This window comes from Micropterus salmoides, unplaced genomic scaffold, assembly GCF_014851395.1.
Source record: "Micropterus salmoides isolate LMB-PRFRI ecotype aquatic unplaced genomic scaffold, ASM1485139v1 Ms_hic_scaffold_1, whole genome shotgun sequence".
NCBI classification, from domain to species: domain Eukaryota; kingdom Metazoa; phylum Chordata; class Actinopteri; order Centrarchiformes; family Centrarchidae; genus Micropterus; species Micropterus salmoides.
In genome coordinates, this window is record NW_024040040.1 from 67,201,660 (window position 1) to 67,226,625 (window position 24,966).

The 24,966-nt window shown below is 40.5% G+C and overlaps 1 protein-coding gene and 1 long non-coding RNA gene across 2 annotated transcripts; one reads left to right on the forward strand and one right to left on the reverse strand.

Annotated features, from left to right (window-relative positions):
- The first annotated feature begins 1,833 nt into the window (after window positions 1–1,833).
- LOC119915489 lies at window positions 1,834–2,655 on the forward strand. Its single transcript, XR_005446955.1, has 3 exons — window positions 1,834–1,883; window positions 2,406–2,487; window positions 2,595–2,655. It is a non-coding gene; the product is annotated as an uncharacterized LOC119915489 (long non-coding RNA).
- Window positions 2,656–9,196: 6,541 nt separating this feature from the next.
- LOC119893326 lies at window positions 9,197–14,766 on the reverse strand (the record flags this gene model as incomplete). The annotated part of the gene is made up of 5 exons (XM_038705442.1): window positions 14,744–14,766; window positions 10,967–11,178; window positions 10,263–10,411; window positions 9,542–9,991; window positions 9,197–9,442 (listed from the first exon to the last, which is right to left on the reverse strand). Coding segments are annotated over exons 2-5 (1,053 nt in total), but the record flags the coding sequence as incomplete, so codon positions are not given.
- Window positions 14,767–24,966: the final 10,200 nt, after the last annotated feature.

Consider the following 24,966-nt stretch of genomic DNA (forward strand, 5'->3'; position numbering starts at 1 on the left):
CTGAAGCCACATCCTTAAAGCCAGTCAGCAGGGAATCTTTCTCTTTGAGTTCCTCTGAAAGTCGTCGGATGTCTTCCATAAGGTCAACACTCTTTTTTTTCGCTTTCTTAAGGAGTGTGCAGTCCTCATGGGGCGTTATCTCAGCTAGCATAATGTTAGTTGCCGGAGCTTTGTTGTGATCAGTAGCGTTGATCGCGTTTTTACGGTCATCTAGCTAAAAATCCATGTCGGATGACAAAACTTAAATAAAAAGGATATAAAAAATGTAACGAAAAAGTGTGGATCAAAACTGGATAATAGTCTGGTTTAAGACGGAGCTTCCGACAGGTAGCTACAGACGCCAACGCATGCGCAGAGTGCAGATTACGTCAGTAATTACGTCAGCGATCTTGTGACTTACCGTGCAGCAGCATGGGACAGCTTTAGATTTTAGTGTATATACCAAAAGCTAAAGTTAAAAAACTAATTTAATAAAAGCATCTAACTTTGAGCTTCTCCCGCGACTGAACAGCGTAGCTGTCAGAGCATAATCCAGTCCGACTACAGGTGTTTATTTGTCCAAAAACTGCAGCACTGCTCCCCGTACACTTCCCCGTTCTCTGTCAGCCAGTGGCATTTTGATTCCCCGCTCTTCCTGCCCTGGTCCTCTTCAAACAATGCCGGACAATCTCACCGCTGATAGGCTTTCGCAACATAGCGTCCAACAAATTTCTCGCTCAAGTTGAACATTTTTAATTTGTGTGGTGTCCGAACAATAATGTTGCGATGATGTGTTGAGAAGAAATCCGCTTGACACTATTCTTGATCATAAAAGTTTATTACATCAAGGAGTTCAGCATCAATTACAAGCTCTGCAGCAGCTTGGAGAGTGACCCAGCCCGATGGCCACTCTGTCTCTCTGTACATCAAACATAGCTTATATAGGATATGTGCAGACATCTGCTAGATACCATAGAAGGGTTCAGTGCTATTCTGAGGTAACAAAACATGGGGTCAGAGGTCAAATTCTATAGAAGGGTTCACTCCCTATATAACCACCAATCACTGCTTACCCCTTAGGAGGTCACTGACCTTCTGCCCTGCTGCTACAGTGCTATTTTAAACTGTTATGAGTCAAATGCACATATATTGTACACTACACTTGTGCGAACAAGCTAATGTCGCAACAAATGCATCTTCCGCACCGCCCAGAGCAAATTCGCATGAGTTGGCATCTTTGCATTGACTTGACTGATCGAATTTTTCAAGCCACTCAAAACGCTGGATTCACTTTCAGTGTGAACACAGCTTTAGATTTTAATGTAACTCAAGTGGCCCGAACACACAGCTCTGTCTGCTGCCAGTCACAAAACCACCTTCAAAAAAAAAGTCACCTCCAAAGTTTCAGATGCTTCCACAAACATAAGGCAAGACAAGGCAAGTTTATTTGTAAAGCACAACAACAAGGCAATTCAAAGTGCTTTACATAAAAGCAACATTGAAAAAAACTTTAAAATATACTTTTTTAAAAGGGTAAAATAGAAAATGATATAAGCGTACAAACACATAACTATTACTCGTTTCAATACAACATGTAGCACCAAAGAAATCTATCCTCATTTTTGTTCATTTATCTTTTCCAGATGCTCCAAAGCTTCCCTCTGTGTCAGTGAGTCCCTCTGCTGAGATAGTGGAGGGCAGTTCAGTGACTCTGACCTGCAGCAGTGATGCTAACCCAGCAGCTAATTATACCTGGTACAAGGAGAATGAAGACTCACCAAAAGCATCAGGACAGAACTTCACCATCACTGACATCAGAGCTGAACACAGTGGGAATTATTACTGTGAAGCCCAGAACAGAAGAGGACGTCATAACTCCACCTTACATCTGATTGTTGTGGCAGGTACGTTTTTGCATTGAGCTGCACACACTCTGAAATGTATCAGCTTGTATATTTTCAGTGAGTGCAGGAAATTGTGGACCTCAGCTGGGGACAGTACAGTGTTTTTTAATTCCTTAGGCACAATTTTTCAAACTTGTGGTTATTTTTAAAACCTCTACACACTAATCACAAAACCTTACAGCAATAAAACAAAACATTATACATCCCTTGCAAAAGCAAACAATTCTTGCAAAACTATAATACAGTAAACACAAATGCACTGTACTTGGTTCGGATCTGTCTCTGCTTTCTATCTCTGACAGTAGAGAGATAATAATCTCTTTTTAGAGAGAACATTCTGATCTATTCTACTTTCAGTTTCTTCTTTGTAACGCTCCAAATCAGTTTCTTTACATTGGTAATAATTTGGTTTACTCTGATTGGTGTTTGGAAAGCAGTGTTACTCTATGGGAGAAATGGGTCCAAACATGCTGTAACACTCTAATTTACTGTCTGTGTTTTCTTATGTTCCCCATTTTTTAGGAGCAGGGAAATTAACAGTTGCTACAACAATCACTGTTGTTCTCCTGGTTATCATTTCCCTCTGTCTCTTCCTGTGGATCAGGTGAGCAGCTCTGTTTCACTGAATCATTGAAAGTTAAATCACTGAAGGTCAGTTTGTCCAATCTAAAACGTTCAGTCATTTATTTTCTTATTTATTCTCCTAACCAGGAAAAAGAGGGCTTCCAAGGAATCGTCTGAGCCTGAAGAGAGACCAGACGACAGGGAACAGGTGAGAATAGTCATGGATCTTATTCAAGAAGTGCTTCTAGAAAATGAATCTGACTGAGAAGGACTTCATGTTTCTCTTCTGACGTCCTTCTTCACAGCAACGAATTTCTAATGGATGTGACTAAATTCCTAGTAGATCCAGAAGCTTTCCTACTTTTTGTCCTTTCCTTGTAAATTCCTTTACTTAGCTCTTTTCTGTAATGCACGGTGAAGCAGGGTTATTTGTTCCATCATTACCACAGCTGTAGTTGCTTTGGTCTTTTTTGTCCTGGCTGCAATCATCTATAAGAATTCACTATTCAAATGAAAAACCCACTCATGTAAAATATGTCTGTGCAGTTTCTACCTGAACAGCCAGAGGAGCAGGATAACCTTCAGTATACCAGCATTCACTTCACCAACAATCAGGCAGATCCTCTCTACTCCAACATCAGACCAGCTCGCTCCCTCAGACACACGGAGCAACAAGATTTCATGGAGTACGCTGTTGTCACATTTAAGAGTAATACTGCCCCGAGGTGAGCAGCTCTTCTCACATTATCCTCACTACAAGATTAAAATGACATAACTGTGAGATAAATATGTTGCTTTTGCATTTTGCCTGCTCTGCTTTTACATTTGTTGTATCAAGTTTGGAATATGATGTTATTTATATTATTTCAAACAATATCCAGAGGTCAGGAAACTGGAGAGAATCCAGCTGCATTGTACAGCACCGTCAACAAAACCTAATGAACACAACAGATATTGCATTTATGATGTTTCTGTTTTTTTATAAACTTTTTTCACTTTCATTCATTTTTTCAACATAACATCCACCAGTATAGCAGTAGGGGTGGTGATGGAGCAGTGGATAAGACACATGCCTTTAGATTCCCACTGCGACACATCCACCAATGTGTCCCTGAGCAAGACACTTAACCCCTAGTTGCTCCAGAGGCGTGTGACCTCTGACATATTTAACAATTGTAAGTTGCTTTGGACAAAAGCGTCAGCTAAATGAATAAATGTAACCAGTGTTCAGCTTAGATTTTAACTCTGCATGTGCAGCTTTAAAGAATGTGTAAAGTATTTTATGACTTAAAGCATTAACTTGAATATTATTTGTGTAACATGTTTTTTACAGTCTTTTTGAAAGTTCAGTATTCAATGACCTTTTATCTCTGTTCTCTAACAACTCTCCTTCCTGCCAAACCTCTTCCTGGAGACACCAAAATGTACCTGAAGTAACTGTTAGTGCACCAGAGGAAGTTAAGCCTCTCAGACCTAGGAGCTACTTTTAGAGCTAAACTTGTTTGTTTTTGTTTGAGTCTTACAGTTAGGACTTAAACACCCCTTATTTTTTTATGGAGTTTCATAAAACTCAGCTAGTTAGGAGCTACATTTTGTGTGTATGACTCTACTGTTAGTTCAGGAGTAGTAGTTACAGTGATATCCAACATCAGTAAGTCAAAATAAAAGTAAACAGGTGCATTAATAACAGTAAAAGTAAGGCTGAGGCTGCTCCACAGTGTCTGTAAGTAAGTGAGGGAGTTTTGCATAAATACCTTCACAATTCTCTTATATCTCAGCTAATTTGTATATAGTCTATGCAGTTTTTTAATGGCTTCCTTCTAATTTCCATCCTTGTCTATTTGTAATTATTTCAGTCAAATAGTGTCGGTGTTCGTTACCTCTTAGCCAGCAGTCTCTTATGATGCTGTAACATGTCACTTCCTCCCAGAGATCAATAAAGCTGAAGATGAAACTACAGAGTTTGCATTTCTTTCCTCTCTAAATGACATTCGTTCTTTTCACATGACATTTCATGTCTATAAATGTCTGTGTCTGGATTGTTACCACACAGTGGTTTGTGGACTTTCTTGTATATTATATAGTCTATCTGAATACATTTAATGTGTACAGTAAGGCCCTGCGACCCTGTACACAGGATAAGTGGTTGACGATGGATGGATGGATGGATGGATGGATGGATGGATGGTGTACAGTAAGGGTTGCAGAGAAGGAAAATACATTCTTGGATGCAATGTGATATTCACTTGAATTATTCATCCCCATAGAAGGACGACTACTTGTCTCAACCTGTGGGCACTTTTAGCACAATGCAGTGATATCTGCATTTACTTTTATTTATTTACTTTTTTTATTAAATAAAAGATACTTTTATTATTTATTTTTTTTAACACAAACACACATACGCTTTAATTACTTGATTAATGAAATGTATGGGGTTGATTGTTCTTATGTTGTATGTATGATGCTTTGGCAATATTGTTGTTACACATTCATGCCAATAAAGCGAATTTGAATTTAATTGAAATTGAACTGATATTTTGGTAGGAGGTGGGGGTCTGATAAAACTGACTCAATCATTCTGCTTCTCTTCTTGTTGAGTCTCAAACAGTGAAGTCTTCTCGCACATATTTCTACTTTTATGTCATTAAGTTGATGGCTAACCTTTTTAATTGTGTAAAATCACTTTTTCACTTGGATTTGCAGGAAAACTACCTGTTTTATTGCCAAGCAGAATACTTGAGTCAGTGTCAATGCATTTCTTTCTCTTGAATATTAAGTCAAAATAATGAGCGAGCACCAGCTCACAATTTCTACTTAGGAAGTAAAAATTTGTACTTAGTATCTTAAAATTTAGATTTTTTGTTCTTTCTATAATTATTTTCACTTCCTGGCAGAAATTGATTTCTTTAGTTCAAAGCTCAAAGTAGTGCAGGGACCCTGGACCACCTAGAAATCTGTTTTTAATTTACATGGATTTGATGAGTTGATCTTCAAAATTGTTCCATCTGCTGGATGAGCACCAGCCGAATGGACAAAATGGCAAAGCGACTTTAGGGTTTTGGTGTCAGATCTCCAAAAAACATTAAATACAAGGTTTCAGTAACCACTTTAACTAAAAAGTATTAAAAGGTGGTACTTTCCTGCTCCACCCCTAATGCAGAGACATTTTTATGTCTGAAATAAATATGCCTACACTGTTAGAAATTTCTTGTAATTTTACAGGAAATTCCTGGCTAATAGTTGCCGTAAATTTACTGTAAACAGTATACAGGACTGTTATTGTAAAATAACTACAACAAGGTATTGTACTTCCTGTAATTTCACAGGATATAATACTGTAATATTACAGCAAAATTTTATATTTACGGCAACTCAGTAGCCAGGAATTTCCTGTAATTTTAGGGATTTTCTGTAATTTCACAGGATATAATACTGTAAATATTACAGCAAAATTTTATATTTACGGCAACTCAGTAGCCAGGAATTTCCTGTAATTTTAGGGATTTTCTGTAATTTCACAGGACAGAATATTGTAAATATTACAATTAAATGTTGTAACTTGGATAAATGTTCTCTTTCAGACTTCTGCAAAGAAAAACAAAAAACTTAGTTTTTTTTTATATATTTTTATTTTCTCTTAAAAAACAGAGTGCACAATGCACAAACTATTAGTGTACCAAACTGGTTGAACATGAGTTGTCAAACATACTAATGTCCCCAATGTCCCCTGCCCACTAATGTCCTCTAATTTCCCCTGCCCACCAATTCAAAATCCAGCAGTTTCCTCAAAAGTGTGCAAACTGGTGCATTCAGCCCTCGCCTTTTCTCTGCCTTGCTGTCTGGGGATTTATGCCGCAAAAGGCTCTGAAAACAGGGGGAAAAACACACTTATCAGGTAACATTTAAGACAGATATGACATGGTCATAACCATGACATGAAACATTAAGGGATCTTTATGAATGACTGAGTGCTTGTGTGTGTGAGACTGAGAGTCACTGTAGGCTATATGAGTATGTGTGTGTCTGTGGCTTGGCACGATCGATGCAAGGGTCTGCGATGCGAGTGCACCGGTTGGAGTGGTGTGCATCGGATAGAAATTGGGCTGAAACCGTGATGCATCTCCCTTTAAAAGCTTTGCATCAGTAAAATCTGCTTTCCTATTTTATATAGGCCTGTATATTTTTTTAATATTATTTTCATTCAATTTACTTTCATAATTACCTCAGCCATTTCCCAAACGAGCAGACTATTAGATGTGGAGGGGTAGGTCTATTTTCAGGTCTAAATTCATGAGCATTGTTTACAAATAGAACAAATAGAAAGATCTCTAAACTGTGATTCTAACACCCGAGCTACAGCGGGCCTCTACACGCGAGTATTACGCTGAATTCTACGCACTCGTGGATTCAACCGATGTCAGCGATTCTGGCTACACCAGGAACGTGGACAGCGCAGACCCAGCACACGCGTGCTTTAAAATAGGAATTGGTTCTATTTTTCCACGCACTCGCACATCACGCATCTGTGAGAGAGAGAAAACTTTCATCTTGTTGGATAGCTGCACATTGTTATAGCTAGCAAACACAAGTCCAACCCTACTCTGCTTCTGATTGGCTAAACACGTTTTTTGTGTGTGAGAGCTGCCATAGGTTTTGGGGAACTCAAATGATAAACCTTTACGAATATCTATCCTGCTGAAAATTTCTTCACAACTGTGTCACGCCGGAGATCCGGCATGGTGCCGGAATACTTTAACCCCTGAGTATGTGCCTGTGAGAGATTGAGTGAGTGTCTGTGTGTGCGATCGTCAACCATCTCTCCCCATCCCCTCGCTCGTCCCTTTCTCACTAAATTGGATAGCATAATTAGATTTTTTTCTTATAACTGCAAAGCAATGTGTAAAATCTGATCACTCAAAATGCGAAGTAATATGCTTTTGTATTTGTATTAAGTGACTTACTGACATCCCAAACTCTAACAAAAAATGTAAATTACAGAAAAGTTCCCTTCATATATCAAGTCATTGCTTATGGAGGTATATTTGAAGAAGAAATTTGAAGTCTCAGAGAGAAATGTTTTAAGAGTTGCAAACTTGTAGACTTTTTTGTCTCTCCCACAAACACAACAGTTACACCTTCTCAAATTCTCCATTGCAGGTTCACAAATCCTATTCTACAAATCACAAATTAAGAAACTCGTACGCTCACATTTTGTATACGAGTTTCTTAATTTTAATACGTGTTTCTTAATTTAAGTTTCTCGTTTTTATGACAATGCCATGTTTAAACTCACCTCTGAATGAATTCAAGTGTATTTGCGGCTTCTGCCGGATATTGCAAGTTGAAGACATAGTAGGCAGCGAAGACTGCTGCCAATCCATGCAGGAGGTTGCTGTGGGGCCCCATCACACATGCTCCTTCCATGGACATAACCCACATATCTGCACCGTGCAGTATCTCTCCTGAAACCCATTAACAATATGATAACTAAAAGCTGCAAAACACACTATTGCCACCTGCATGAATTCATTAATGTTCAAGTGGAGAAAGACTCGCACACCTCCACTTGAACATTATTGTCTCCTTTGACCCCCGCACCCTCCATCAACAACTCAAAGAAAGACATTTTTTAGGCGCAACAGTCCTCCCTCAACCACATGAATTCATTAAAGAATTAACTTCTACAAAATAAGGGAAGATTATACCTGGTACAACTAATCGAGGTGTGCTTGGCAGAGTGACAGCTCTCTCAATATCAGCAGCCGTGGCAGAGGGCTGGAGAATAAAAACCATAAGTTAACCATGGGTACGTTGAGTAAACAACGACAAAGAAAACTTGCCCAAGAGCTGTAATGTTCTACTCAACACCAAGGGGAAATCAGCTTCAATTTATGGTGCCAAATCTAGAAACAACTGCACATGGCAAATATTTATTTTAAATATGGATGCCATGTCAATAAAACAGTAAATTAAAATTATTTTATGAACTATATGGCAGGAAGCAATGGCTAACCCATCAGAGTATAGCCTGGATCAGACCACGGACTCAGCCCACTTCGCTAAGTAGGCTCCGTCTCGGGTCTGCATTCCCCATTCAGAGCAACAAGTACAGCCAGACCGGAAGAATGTTAGCCCAATGACCGCTGGGGGTGGACGGGACTAAACGTGATGAACCAATCAGCCCAGGGCCCATTTTCAAGCAATATCTGCCTGTGCGCTGACTGCCTCGGAGAACGGAGAATATAGATTGAGGCAGTTTTAGTAAAAAACAGACGGTTTACTGGAATAACTGCTCTGAAACCAGACAGTATTCTGCATGGAGAGCTTTTTTAGAAGGGGCGACGTTTTGGAAATGGGAAGGTATCTAAAGCCCTCCAACTTTGTAAACGCTTTGAATGAGACGGGTGTCAGACTGAAGCGCTAGCTTTGGTCTGATACTCAGGCTGTTCAGAGTCTATATAATATTAGAATAACTTGTGCAAAGTGTCCATAGCAAAGGATGGGGCTGGTGACTGATTTCTGGTAATTAACAATTACAAAATAGCAGGACGGAGATGGGAGGGAGAGAGTGAGGGAATGGTTAATTTATGGATATGCACTGCAAGTTATACTCACATCAGCCGTAAGGAAGATACCATCCCCCTCCTTGAAGTGAGCAAGCAGGCACATAATGGTGCAGATAGCTTTGTTGCCACTCTCTTCATCGTAGGCTTCCAGAACCTTCCCCACTCCTGGTGTCTTCTGCTGTTGAAGTACTCTATGATGTTCTGACTCCTGTTGTCTATGGCAGCTGGCAGCTTCTCCTGGATTGGAATTCCGGTCAGTTCACTGAAATGCGAGAACAGGCCCTTCAAGGAGAAGAGAAAGGGCCAGTCATCCTTAATTTTTGAGACGCTGTGTGGAGGGTCAGCATTGAGATCACAACGCTGGAGAATGTAGGTTCTCTGAAGCCATCTCTGAAGCGCTCCTCTCTCCATGCCTGACATTCCTTCCTAGGGGTGGGGGAGTCAAAATTTGGATGCATCAATACTCAAAAATAAAATGTAGGTTTGTGTCTAAGGATGCCTAAATATAATTTCCACTATTCCTACCTGGGCATATAGCTGCTGCATCTGAGTCTTCATCTCTTGTAGGGTTTCATCAGTCTCCCCTGAGGGGAGTTCTTGAGGTGCCCATCGGACACATCCATATTGATCAACGGGACCTCTTCCATTTGTCCTCGCCTGGCGATTGCTGTGCTTATTCTTCCTTAACCGTGCCAATGTGTTGTTTCGGTTGACATGCTCGATTCTGGTTTTTACTTGCTGGACGAGCGATGCCCCAGCTGTATTTTCATCATCATCCACATCCCCAAAACATGTGGGGTACTTCTGTATTATATCGTTTACAACTTTCAAACAGATCCCTCTATTTGGATTTGCATTGTGCACCCTCATTTGATCGACAAGCTCTCTGACCATCGCTCTTCTGGCAGCAGGATTCGGTCTAGTAGAATTTGCAATGGCTGACTGAATCTCTGGCGTCATCTTCTCCCAGTTAACCTTCAAGGATGCAAACAGAAAATGGCAAAAAAAAGAGAGGATACAAGGATATAAGCTTTTACGGGTGCATTTATAGTCAATTTCAGCATCAGACTCAAATGAAGCCCAATCTTATAACATAATCTGAGAAACAACAAACATCGGCCATTGCCATCGGCCATCGGCCACATTGCTATTTTGAACATCGGCATCGGCCCAGAATTTTGCCATTGGTGCATCCCTATTGAGTAGAATAGAAATATATTTTAGAAATCGCCAAGACCCGCCTCACCTTAAAATGTACAGGCCATGGTGTGCGTGGTGAGGGCATTGGGTTGGACGTTCGGGGTGTCTCAGGTGAGGAGAGTTGTGGACTTCCCACGGGGGACAGGGTTGAGGAGAGTTGTGGAGAGCCAGGAGGAGACAGGGCTGAGAAGGAACCTGAAAAAATATTTACCATTAGACCCCTATGATCCAGACATATTATGGTATATTTAAACACCAATCATATTTTCTATAAAATAAAACCATTAATTTTTCTTTTATTTCAAACTTTTTGTCGTGGTAGCCCCAAAAACAACTGTAGAAAGCCACCTGACAGCCAAGGTCATATCATGTCACGCTTCAAAAAAAATTTGATTGGTGACAAGGGTGGGAATTCCATTTGGCCATCGATGTTGCAACTTTTAGGGCACAAAACAAAAGTGGATTTCACAATCTGCCAAACACATCACTTAATACATCACGCCACAATCATACCATATAAAAAAACAAATCACATGCTGAGGGTGCTTGGAGTGAATTTACAAACGCACCCTAGGTTTACAAGTTCAACTGTGAACATTTCGATGTGTAGCCTAATATACTTAGAATTAACAGTAACAGTTAAATCATTAAATAGGACGAAGGGTAAAAGTGCCTTGCATCCCTCCATGCAGATGACCACCCCCATCCCAGAACCACCCATAGAACCCGAACCACCCAACCTACGGTTACCTTGAGATGAAAAGGCACGGAGAAGCTTTCTAGACTGGACCACACGGAGAAAGGGCAGAAGATTTTCTTCACTTAGAAGGCTCACATCCTCCTTGTTCTCCACACCAAGTTCTTCCAGGCCTGCCATCAAGGTAGTTAGTGTGTCTGCGGGGAGGTCCGGGAGTACTGCCAAGACAGCCCTCCTGAGCTCCTCTTGTGCTGCAGCCATGTCTCTGCAAAGGAGTGATGGAGACAGATCATTGTAATGTCACACATTGTGTAGGCAGGCAAAGGATAATAATCCAGTAGATCATCATGCCTCATGCAAACAAACTGCTCTTGAGGTGTCCCCAAAACACTATAGACCCCAATGTCCCTCAACTTAACAAAACAATATTTTTCTGAGACAAATGACACAGAGCCATGGTGCACAATGACCAGCTCTATCTTGCCAACCTCCAACTCTTCTTCAGTTTTCCCCAGCAAAATAAACATGCCCTTTTTGTATGATGTGCCCTTCACCGTCACTGTGTGAGATGCTACTGTATCTTTAGATTCAAAATGCAAACCAACAACAGCCTCTCTGATTTTGTCGCTGTAGTCATTTACATAGAATGTCATCTCTTTATCCAGTAACACACTCGGCTGAAACATTTTACCTGCACTCAAGTATGCCTGGAAGAGCTGGTGTCTCTCTGCGACTGTCTTGCAGATGTTCTTGAAATTATGTAACTTCCTAGCACATCTTTTGAAGAATGTGTGCTTACTCTCAAACCTGAGAGTCCAAAGGCGAATAAGGGGACCAAAGTGTGTAATGAGCTCTGGATAATGAAGTAAATAGTGATGTTTGGGCTTCAGGGGCTCATTGGGAAAGAGCTGCCTTCGAAAGTAGATATACTCCTCAATGAGTATTTTAAGGTAAGCAACCTGATCTGTAGTGATTGCTGGTGCACAAATGAGCTCTACAATTTCTCTGAGCTGCAGCACAAGTTGCCAGGCACCATTCTCACATGGATTCCTAATCCTATCTCCTATCAGGAGAGGGAGCAAACGCAGGAAGCACCAGTTCTGGACTGCATGTCCACCAAGTCTTCTGCTACCTGGTGAAACATCGGCTGGTTTGTCCTGGGCATCATTTCCCTGATAGTTGAACTGATCTTTGCACCTGTTCAGTTGTGTATAGTTGAAATGTTTCTCCTCAACTAGATGACCAATCAACAAACTAAGGTCACAGGAAACAATGCCTTCAAACAGGTCATGGCCAAGACATGGGGGTAATCCAGGCTGGCAAACATGAAAGAAGGACAGTTGGTTAAAAGGAGAGTTTGACTTGATACCACATTCAGAATTTGTACCAGTGTTTTCTAATTCTTGTAGATGATTCAGAAAAGACTGTTCTGTACGCTTGTTGCCACATAATAATGGAGAGCTCTCAAAAATTGATCTTTTTATATCACAATACCTGCAGAAATAATGGCTCACACTAAAGTTCTCAACAAATCCGCCAGTGAGACCCTAAATTGTCACCAGAAATAGCACACAGTCGACCTCTGACAATTTGTCCATTATTTATCTCAATGCCAGTTTCCTCAAGAGCTTTCAGGTCTTTAATGAGGGGCTCAAATACCTTGTCCATCCCAAAATATTTGAAGTCCTGCTCCTTACACAAGAGAACAAGCTGCATTTGATCTATGGATGATCTGTTATGAGGCAAAATATCTGTTAAAGTGAGATAAACTGCTAGAATCTTGTGTTTCTTTTTAGAAGAACCAAGTGGATTAACCACTTCAAATGCATCCTGATAAAGTATAAGACCAAGAGAAGATGGCTCCGCTTTAAATAAAGGGTTGCACTGAGCTCCCTTCCCGTCATTTACATCTTGGAAAATACCCTCTGATGATGGTGTGGAATGTGTTGCTGCATACTGTTCCTGCATGGACTTGCTTTTAAAAAGTGCAGCCAATGTTTCTTTAATAGGCACATACTGGGCAAACGATTCCTTACCTTTCTCATTGATACCTAATAACTGAGGCACCGGCTCAACATAATTAAAATGTTTTTAAAAGCCGTCTTTCTTTTCTGGTCTGTGCTCAAAGGCCCACTGTTACAGGCTGTGAGGAGATCATCTTTTCTCATTTCATCCATAATGTTACTAATTGTGGCCTCTGGGATTCCAAGGACAGTTAGTTTCTCACTCAAGGTATTAAGCAGATTTGTCAGACTGACATGATGGACATCTTGATATCCCTCAATAATAGTTTGTATTGTAGTAGCCGGCAATAGTAGTTTAGCCTGAAGTTTTAGATAGAAAAGTGTGATATTCTGAAGAAAGACAGATTCATCAACTGCAACAGGTACTTCTTGCTCATCATCAGAATAATTAACGTTAGATGGTTCACACTCACTCACTGATTCACTGGCAACAGGTCTTTCTACATTAGAGGGGTTTTCTACATGTTCAACACTGTCATTGCGGTGCTTCTTAGAAAGATGGGATGCAAAACTCGACAAAACAGAGAACCTTCTATCACATCCTCTAAATGGGCATTCAACGTGTAACCCTTCACGCAAATGTGACCTCAAGTGACAAACTAGTAAAGATGATGTTTCACACCTTACTGCACAAAAGTCACATTGTATAGGAGTACATGGTCGCTGACTATTCCTCAAAGGCACATCTGCTTTGTGGTCTCTGTACATGTGAGCTTTAAGTACAGGAATTTTAACATACTGTCTGGAGCATTCAGGCACACCACACTGATATCTGTAATTAGCACTATTACTATGCAACTTAATGTGCTGAGTAAACTCACAAACTCTATTAAATTCCTTACCACATGTGCTAAACTTGCAAGTGAACATTTTGGAATTGTGTGAAGCTTGCTAGCAGCTAGCTAACTTTAGTTGGCTGTTGGTCGAGCTCACCCTCACAACACGTGGTGGTTGTCTGAAAATGTTCGGCAAAACGGACAAAAAAACCCCGATAGAAATATATACGATAATGTTATAAAATCTGTTCTTGATATGCTTTAACAGTTATAAGAAGATAGCAAACATAGAAGCTACCTTTTTACGGCTAACTCACTGACAGGAGGCAGACGTGACGTTCTTCTCAGAAGTCAAGAGCGCAATAAAAAACTTACAAACAGAAAAATTGCTCAAATACTGACGTTCGAATAACGTTATTCCCTCCAAAAAAAAACACATATATTCGAACATCTGGTTGCGCATTTTGCACATTACGTCAATTACAGCAGAAATTAATACCAAGAGACATAACTACTTGTAACGTTATAGGTAGTTTATTTAGGATTAAACCTATTTGGCAGCGTATCTCAACTAATCGCCAAGACCGCAGAGCAGACCTCACTCTCACTTTCGTCTCGCAGGCGCTCTTTCTCTAAATGACAGCCCTAAATGACAGTCGCGCTAGCTAGCCGATCCATCCAAACAGTGAAAAAACCATGTTGACGTTACTTCAGGCAGATTAAAAATAGCATCAGTTTGTGATGAACAAGGTAGCTAACGTTAGCAACTACCAGTACATACCTGATTTCATGGGACTGATGGAGGAAGAAGCGCGTTAATAATGTTAGCTACCTTATCATAAAAGCACCTATTTCTGCCCATGCCCTAACGTTATTTCCAATTTAGCTAAACCACAAGGGGACAGCCGACTTTATGTTAGCAAATCAAAGCAGACGAAACCGTCACCATCCACTCAGATTAGCAGAAATAATAACGTTATATGATATAAAAAAGGGTAACAGTAAGTTACATAACGTGAAGTTAACTTACCTTCGTCCCAGAATGTTTGCTTCTTTTTTTCTTCTTGAACGATGTCCGTTCTCGAATGTCCGTTTAGAACTAACCGCCTAAAAATTCAAAATTCCGATCGCGGTGATTCCATGATGCAACGCGGTGCATGTAAAACCATTGTAAAACTCGGCGTGTACAGTGTAGTTACAATAATAATACAGGACTGTCCATTAATTTCCCATGATGCATTGCCACTTACAGTAAAAACACAAATACAATACATTGTTGTAAGATTTACTGTATAAATTACATCAATTGCTAACAGTGTATGATATCATTAAAAACAGAAACACCTGATAAAATACTTATACTTCAGTTCAAGTTCAGTTACACTAGTTTCACTCTGTGGCAAATAGTTTGACTCCTCTGGAAGTAGTTTTGTAAATGTACAGTAGTTCAATTAAGTCCTACAAAAATAAATAAGTAAAATTAAGTCTGTTCTCTGATGTTGTTATTGATCGGATTTGGATTCTGAAGTCATCTGTTTTTCAGTTGTACAGAGTCAGAATGGCTGGAGAGTGATTTACACTTCTACTCCGATCTGTGCCGTAAAAGGATCAACAGTGGAATTAGGCTGCACCTACATATATCCCTCCAGCTTAAATAATCATGATACCAAAGCTGAGGAAACATTCTGGTTTACGAAAGAGAGTGATAATGTTTATGTGGATCTGAGATCGGACCCGGAGTATTCAGGTCGTGTGAGTATAGCTGTGATAAGAACCGCTGCACTCTGAGAATCACAGACCTGAGAGAGAGCGACTCAGCTGAGTACAAGTTCAGGTTCATAACAAACCAAGAACGTGGGAAATATACTGGTTTACCGGAGTCACTCTGTCTGTCACAGGTAACAATTTAGTTCCCAGTATTCAACATCTATGAGCGTTAGTTGTGTGTGTGTATGTTGGCAGTTCAGTCTAAAATGAAGCCTTCTTATTCACATATTCAGATCTCCAGGTGCAGGTGACCAGATTAGACATCTACAAGACTTCTAACTGGGCAGAGCTGGAGTGTCTCAGCAGTTGTCATCTACCTGATCATCTGTCCTATGTCTGGTATAAAAATGGACAGTACAGGCAGGGAACATCTACTTACACAGGCTCCTTTGATCTTGCAGATAGCTTTTCCTGTGCTGTAAATGGGTATGAGAACTCCCGCTCTCCTTCAGTCTGTGAGTTTACTCCACAGTCTTCCACTAACATAAAACCATCTGGTGGATCTGTTTAGCTAATGCACTGCACCATGAATGTACGTGTCTGTAATATGTGAGACAATAATTGCCTTGCCTTGTACAGCTTAGTCTTTCATTTTATAAAATATTAAAATCTATCCTCTGCTGTTATAAATCTGACTGTTTTCTGATGTGTTCTGTGTTACAGTGGTACAGAGTCAGAATGACTGGGGAGTGACTTACACTTCTACTGAGATCTGTGCCTTGAAAGGATCAACAGTGGACATAAACTGCACATACAGAAACCCATCCTGAATAAATGACGACCATACTATAATCTGGTTCACAAAAGAGAGAAATGATCAATATGTGGATCTGGAAACAGATCGTGTGCAGCATCAATGTGGAAACAACTTCTGCACTCTGAGAATCAGAGACCTGAGAGAGAGCGACTCCGCTGAGTACAAGTTCAAGTTCAACACTTCAACAGGGACATTTACTGGTTCAGCTGGAGTCACTGTGTCTGTCACAGGTAACATTTTCACTGGAAGACAGTTAGTGTGTATTTTGTCTTAGCTAACCTTGCATTTTAGAGATTGTTTTATGTTTTTAGGTGTTTTTAGAGTACTGTATATAGTGGCCACACTTTTGTATTTCTTTCTGTTTTTCCTTTGTACTTGGGTTGTTTGTGTGATACTTATATTGTGCCCTGACAAGTTTCCCACTTGGGATAGTAAAAGAACTGAAATTCTAAAAATAATATTTCTGTTGGTTAATCCCAGATCCACAGCTCCAGGTACATGTGAGGAGATCCACAGTCAACCAGTATTCTAACTGGACTGAGCTGATCTGTCACAGCAAGTGTCGGCTGCCTGATCGTCCTTCCTACATCTGGTACAAGAATGGACAGAACATTCAGGAAAACAAAGTTTATTTCATGCACATCATTCATTGTTCCTGCAGACAGCTATTCTTGTGCTGTATCAGGATATGAGCTGTTCCCCTCTCCTTCAGTTTGTGAGTCACTCCTAATTATTCCACTAAAATAATGTAATCTGGTTTAAAAGGTTTCACCAAAATAGTCAAGAACAACCACAGAAGTTCCACCACATCCCAAAAATTTTAACGATGCCCAATTGGCACTAAGGGGCCTAAAGTGTGCCAAGAAAACATCCCCCACACCATTACACCACCACCACCAGGCTGCACAGTGGTAACAAGGCATGATGGATCCATGTTCTCATTCTGTTTACGCCAAATTCTGACTCTACCATCTGAACAGAAATTGAGACTCATCAGACCAGGCAACATTTTTCCAGTCTTCAACTGTCCAATTATGGTGAGTGTGTATAACATATGTGCATTTGACTAATAACAGTTTAAAATAGCACTGTAGCAGCTGGACAGAGGGTCAGTGACCTCTTAAGGGGAGAGCAGTGATTGATGGTTATGTAGGGAGTGAACCCTTCTATAGAATTTGACCTCTGACCCCGTGTTTTGTTACCTCAGAATAGTACTGAACCCTTCTATGGTATCTAGCAGATGTCTGATGAGGACAGAATCTGGAGTACAAGCCTTTGCACAATATTGATATGTCAGATATACTTGAGAAGTTGCCTATTCTTCAAGATGGAGCACATCCTTGGATCTCGAAGTTGGAAGAAATTACGGTAGGAACACAAACTACCATAGGAGATATTAAGAGACTTTTTGCTAATCTCCTTGGGATTCCAGGTATGGAAGAAATTTTTGGATGCTTTGTGTAGATTGAATTGCACAATAAAATGTACACCTGATGGCTGTCTGATAGAAGTGCCAAAAGAAATGGTCCACCAATTATTGATGACAACAGAGATGGAGTTCTCTGCAGTATTTTGGATTGGAAATCTCAGTGCAGATTTTTTGGAGCCGGCTAAGATATGGGAGAAATTTATTGTGGCAAATGCCAGATGCGAAACTTCCGGAATATCCATTTCATTGTACGCTCAAGTATTTCAAGAATGCTGCCCAATCAAACCCAGAGGAATGGTTGGCTCATCAACCAAAGGGAATTCAACTAAGCTCAAGTTGCATAATTTTGGGACCACAAGGAGCAGCTATGAAGGTAAACACTGATGATTATCTGGAGATAGAATTCAAAATTTAGAAGAGTGTGCCACATGTGATCTTGTTGGTTCTGAAGACTATGAGCAGAAACACATAGGAGAAATGATGACTGAAGCAGAGGAAGCTGTTTTTGTACCGATGAAAGAGAATTTGGCAATTTGGAGGAGTACAGATCAGCCATTTCTCAAAATCATGATTTCAGCTAAAGGATAAGGACAGCCACAAGCTGTACGGATGACACATGAATCTATTTGTAGTGCCAAGATGGATTCAGAGTCTATGAAAGAGGAGATGTTGCGACAAGTTCCAGAATGTTGTGGTCTCAGCACAGTACCCGATATTGGACTTCACAACCAGTGAAAGTTGAACTTCGACTAGGAGCTAGACCTCCTTGGAAGTATCAGTATCCATTGAAGGATGAAGCAATTCCAGGGATCGAACCACAAATTGAAAGACTTTTGAAAGCAGATGTTTTGAAGATAACAACAAATCCTTAGAGTAACACGCCTTTGTTGCCTGTGAAGAAACCTGATGAGACTTATCGTATGGTTCATGATTTGAGAGCAGTAAATGAAGTGGTAACTGATTTTCCAGCAGAAGTTCCAGATCCACATACTTTGTTAGCCCAAACTCCTCCTGATGCAACACATTTCACGGTGTTAGATTTGTGTGGTGCATTTTTTCCCCTTAGTATAGAGAGTCAGGGTTTATTTGGATTCACATATAAAGGACAGTTCTATGAGTATGAGAGATTACCACAAGGGTTTAAACATAGTCCTTATATTTTTAACAAAGTATTAAAAGACGATTTGGTAGGGATAGATCAGATATTGCAGAGTACTGTGATTCAATATGTAGACGATATTATGATCTGTTCACAAGATAAAGAAACATGTTATAAAGACTCAATTAAATTGCTACAGATATTGGCAGAAAAGGGGCATAAGGCCTCACAAAAGAAGTTGCAATATTGCCAGGAGAAGGTTGTATATTTGGGTTAGACAATAACGCATGGACACAGAAGCATTTCTGATTGTCAATTGGAAGCTATTCGTAAGGCTCCAAAGCCTAGAACTGTCAGAGAGAGGTTGACGTTTCTCGGTATTGCTGGTTATTCTTCAGCATGGGTTGAGGATTATTCTAGTTTAACAGTACCTTTGAGAGCTATGGTTAAGGATGCTGGGAATGCTCAACTTCACAGCAATCTGTCCTGGACACAGGAAGGCCTTGTGGCATTTGAAACAATCAAACAGAGGTTACAGGAGGCACCAGCGCTCACACTACCAGACTACTCTGAGAATTTCTTGTTATATGTGTCTACTTCCACTGGAGGTAAATATGCATGTGAAGTCCTTTGTCAGCCGACGGGTACAGGGTCGAATCCTCAACCTATTTCCTATTATTCTACTGCATATTCAGAAGTAGAACTAGGGCTCTCACTGTGCTACAGAGCAATGGTGGGAGTTTATTTAATGTATGACAAAGCATCATCTGTTACAATGGGTTACCCAGTAACAATTCTGACCTGTCGTAGTCTCAGGAATCTGCTGAACTATGGAAAATACACATTGACTATGCCAAGGCTTAGAGACTATCATAGGCTCTTAGAGCAGGAAGATGTCACCCTGGTAAGGTGTGATACGGTAAATCCAGCCGAGAATTTGCCAACGTCAGAGGATGGTGAGCCACATAATTGTGTTCAAGAGGCAGAGAAATACTCAAGGCTTAGATCAGACTTGCAAGCCCTTCCACTACGTGAGGCAGACCTGGAGTATTGGACTGATGGGTCTTGTTATCGTGTGGAAGATAAATTGTGTGCTGGCTATGCAGTAGTAAAAGCTCAAGGAACCTGCGTCTGCAGAGCTTGCAGAACTTGTGGGGCTAACAGAAGCGTGTTTGTTAGCAGATGGACAGCGAGTGACAATATATACTGATTCTGCATATGCACATAATGTATGTCATTTGTTTGGTGCAGTGTGGAAAGGTCGGAGGTTTAAGAGAACGGATGGTTCTCCGATACAACATCACGCACAAATAATAAAACTGTTGCATGCTATGATGAGGCCTAAAGAGATAGCGATAGCTAAGTGTGCAGCTCATAAAACAGATGTGTCAAGGGTGACACAAGGGAACAAAGCTGCTGATGAAGCTGCAAAAGCTGCCACAGGAGCTGAGAAATTGGGCAAGGTTTTTCTGGTCACTCATGGGGTGGACTTGGAAGACAAAATTATGCTTAAGGATGTGATTTTGATGCAGGAAGCTGCTTCTATGATTGATAAACAGTTAGGGCTCGACCGAGGTGCTGTTAAGGATTCTACGGGTCTTTGGAGAAATCACGAGGGGCTGATAGTAGCAGCTCTGGACCTGTTAGGTCTGATGATTCAGGAAGCACATGGGTTAGCTCATGTTGCCAGGGGGAGGTTAGGAGAAAAACCACAAAGGAGTATGGTTTTTGGGCACCATATTTGCTTGAACAGATTGATTATGTCGTAGGCAGGTGTACAATCTGTCTGAAAAATGACTGTTCCTCCTGGTTACATTCCCACCCCAAGGGGTCCTATGCGTGAGTTAGTTGTTGATATGATAAAACCAGTTGAAGGGAAAAGATACATGCTAGTGGTTGTGGATAGATTTTCACGAAGGCCTGTCCAACCAAGCGGAAAGACGCTCAGTCGGTTGCCAAGTTTTTGTGTAGAGAGGTCATAAGCAGGTGGGGACTTCCAGATCGAATATCGTCAGATAATGGGAAAGAGTTTGTGGATAAAACAGTGAAATTGATTTTGCAAAAATTGGGAATTAAACAACGTCTTGGAGTAGTTTATCACCCACAAAGTCAAGGGATTTGTGAAATAATTAATGGGGTTTTGCAAATGAAACTATACGAGGGTTTAATCTTCTGTCAAATACTCAAAGAAGTCACAGATTGACATTGTTGAAACATGACATGGCTCTTGACTATATTTTAGCCAAACAAGGAGGTTTGTGTGTGGCTATGAACTTGACGGGGACGGTTGTTATACTTTGATCCCGATAGTTCTCATAATATCACTAGTGTTATAGATGCATTAAAGAGTATAAGGGATGCGTTTGGTCAATCTGAGGGAGCTGGATGGTCAGAAAATACTTGGTTACAAAATCAGTTAGGACCAGTGGGAGCAGTGGTGGTTGAGATTTTGGTAGCAGCCTTTGTAGCGCTGTGTTTGATGTTTTGCTTTTGTACGGTGCTATTGACTTTTGCAAAAGCTATGATATTGAGATGGGTTGGAGTGGTAATGCCTGGGGAGAACACTCAGATGCTTTTGTTAACTATGGCTGGTTTAGATGGAGATGATGAAGTGGAACCAAATGAAGTAATGATGGAAAGATATCCATTTTAATGTTACTTTGTATTTCCATACATTGAGGTTTTAATTTTCATGTGTTAGTTGCAACAAGATACTGGTTGGTGTTTTCTTTTCTTCCAGAGTATATGGGGATGTACAGATGGGGATTCAAATACTCAAACAAGGACTATATGAATGTACTCTGGACAAGGACGGTGTGGAAACGTCTGGATTGCATTGACACTACACTGGAAGTCGACACTGCTGAGGCGCTGCAGTGGAATACCTTCCTATGTCTGCTATGATATAGATATGAATACATATTTGAATGAATAATACTTAATTAACTATCATATTCTTTTTGTGTTAACTGTGTAAAGACTTATACTTTCAGTTATGGAGTAAATATATGGGGACCTCAGGTTGTTTCTTTTTCTTGATGCTTAGGGATATAGGGTCTAGGCGGGGAAAGGTCTGTTGGAGGGTCCGATGGGTTGACTAGCCTGAATTCGGACATTGTTTTGATTTATTTCATTTCCTGAGATTTTCACATGTATTGGCTAAACCATATCTCTGCATAGACTGATAAAGATGTCTTTTATTAATTAAACTGGAGTACCATGCGTGGCCGCCTAACGCAGAGGGGCCGTGAGAAATTTTTCCTGTCTAGATTGTCTTCGAGGGCATTTTGGAATGAAGGCTGCCGGACAGGTTTTTCGTTCTCACACTCCATAAAGTTGATGTTGAAGTTAAAAATAATATTGCAAGAACCATGTGTTGGAGAATTGTTATCTCTTTTTGTTTTTCGAGACCCAATTAAGTCTCGCAGGGGGGAATATGTGGTGTATAATATATGTGCATTTGACACATAACAGTTTTCAAATAGCACTGTAGCAGCTGGATAGAGGATTAGTGACCTTTTAAGGGGAGAGCAGTGATAAGTGGTTATGTAGAGACTCAGGCCCTTCTATGGTATCTAACAGATACCTTCACATATCCTATAGCACTGTACCCTTATATGGGTTGGAGCTTTGTTTTGCAGACTCAAACCCTTCTATGGTATCTAACAGATACCTACACATATCCTATAGCACTGTACCCTTATATGGGTTGGAGCTTTGTTTTGCAGACTCAAACCCTTCTATGGTATCTAACATATACCTACACATATCCTATATAAGCTATGTTTGATGTACAGAGAGACAGAGTGATCATCGAGCTGGGTCACTCTCCAAGCTGCTGCAGAGCTTGTAATTGATGCTGAACTCCTTGATGTAATAAAATTTTATGATCAAGAACAGTGTCAAGCGGATTTCTTCTCAACACATCATCGCAGCATTATTGTTCGGACACCACAATATAAAAGGTGGCTAAATACATCAGAGAAATAAACAATGGCTAAACAATGAGAATGGAGGTTTGATTGTGGGAGGATTTGACTCATACAGGGAATTTCTCTGGGGTCCGTCTCTGGGAGGCTTATTGAAGAAACTTGCAGTGGCCTTCCCCACCCTGTCTCGGGTCAGGTTTAAATCGTCCTTTGTTACTGCTGGCGAGTCCACGTGACTGGGACCGTGTGTAGCTTCAAGCAAAACAAAGACTTTGTTGCGCCGGTCGATTCTTAGGGCGTTGTTGGGAGGAGGCACGCAGGGTACGTGCCGAAGCGTCAAGAGAGCAGAGCAAGGAGGAAGAGAAGAGAGAGCGAACACACAATTGTGTCTCTGTTTTGTCGGTTGGGGCATGGTTCCCTCCTTCGTTTCCCGCAGGGAGGCCATTTCCGGTTTCCCGAGGGACTGTCTTAAAACTTTCTGTCTCTAAACTTTTAATGTCTATAAAGAAAAAGAAAATCTATTTGTGCGTATTATAATCAAATATTTCCCACAATCAAACCTCAATGGTCAAACGGTTGTACCGTTCTTAGTTTAAGCATTTGGTAACAGGAAACAATCGTCAAATTATTGGTCATGATAAATAATGAGTGACATTTATACATTAACGGCATTTCCGACGATGGTATGCAATACTTATTTCGTCCGCTTGGGAGTGGTCAGGTTACATGAGGAAAGCTTAGATTAATCCAAAACAATCTTCTCAGGAGCTGGAGTATGTCGTTATTTAGTCTTAAATTCAAGCTGGCAATGTGTGTAGTATGACATTTATCATCATTTCTAAAGGAATTGTGTGAGAAAGTATTGTGAACAAGCATTGGTTACACATTAAATGAAGGAGTGTCCTTAATCTTGCTGAAAAACACTGCAAAAGTAATTTATTAAGATTCTTTTCAGTAATAATATCAACAACAGATAGCAACAACATGGTAACATAACTACTCAAATAGAGGCAAACGTAATCAAGTAACTAAAGATTATTTAATTAAACAGGTAATGCTTTGAGTCTTTGGAGACTACAGTCTTTGTTTACATAAAGTTTAGGGCTGTCCAGGGCGTCCTGGATTTTGTCACACCTGGGTGAGATGGAGTATCCCTCAAACCCCCTGCTTCTCTCTGAAAGAGTAAAGTTATTGAATATAAAATGCACAAATCCACACTGTTGTTCACTACACGTTCTTCGAACCTATTTCCGTTCAATCTGTCATTCTTTTGTGGGTTCATAAGACCAAGCTGCTTATCGAGATGAGGCCCCAGCCTGAATTTCGAACCCTCGGGTTCCTAGCTGCTCCGGCCACCAAACCCTAAACAACCTCCTCGACCCCTTCATCCCTCTCCTCTCGACCCCTTCAGTCTTCTTCTCCTGACCCTGTTCATCCCTCTTCACTCGTCCCCTCATAACTACTCATCATAATAAACCACTATAATATCTAACATTGGCGTGGTACTTGTTAGTGAACTGTTCAGCTGAGAATGAGCTGGGGAGGAAGAGATCTGAACACATCTTTATTAATGTGAAATGTGAGTGAAATACAGGTTCTATGTTCTAGAGAAATTAAATGTGACCGGTTCTTTGATCTTTATTAAAGGGGAACTTCACTGATTTTACTGCATTAAGTATAGTTACTCATCATGTGTAGAACTACAGTATAATGTCTTCTGTAGACCATGATTAACTTTCCACATCCTGCCATATATGTAATGAAGTATTTAAAAACAATATGAACCATAGTAATGCACTATCAACTTATAATTATTTTTATTCATATATACAGATGCTCCAAAGCTTCCCTCTGTGTCAGTGAGTCCCTCTGCTGAGATAGTGGGGGGCAGTTCAGTGACTCTGACCTGCAGCAGTGATGCTAAACCAGCAGCTAATTTGGTACAAGGAGAATGAGGACTCACCAAAAGCATCAGGAATGATGTTCACCATCACTGTCGTCAGACCTGAACACAGTGGGAAATATTACAGTGATGCCCAAAACCGAAGAGGGAGTCTTAGCTACTACGATGAGAAGTGGGGAGATTAAGGCGAGCAATGGATGCCCCATGTGAGTTAAACTGTCTGTGTGACACTCTACACACTCTACTGCGACACACTAGATTCTTGGATCTCTGCAATAAACCTGATGAGAACAATGTTATCATAAGCTATCCAAGGTTAAAATCAAGGACCACTGGACTTGATTGAAGATACTAGAAGATGTTTTGTCC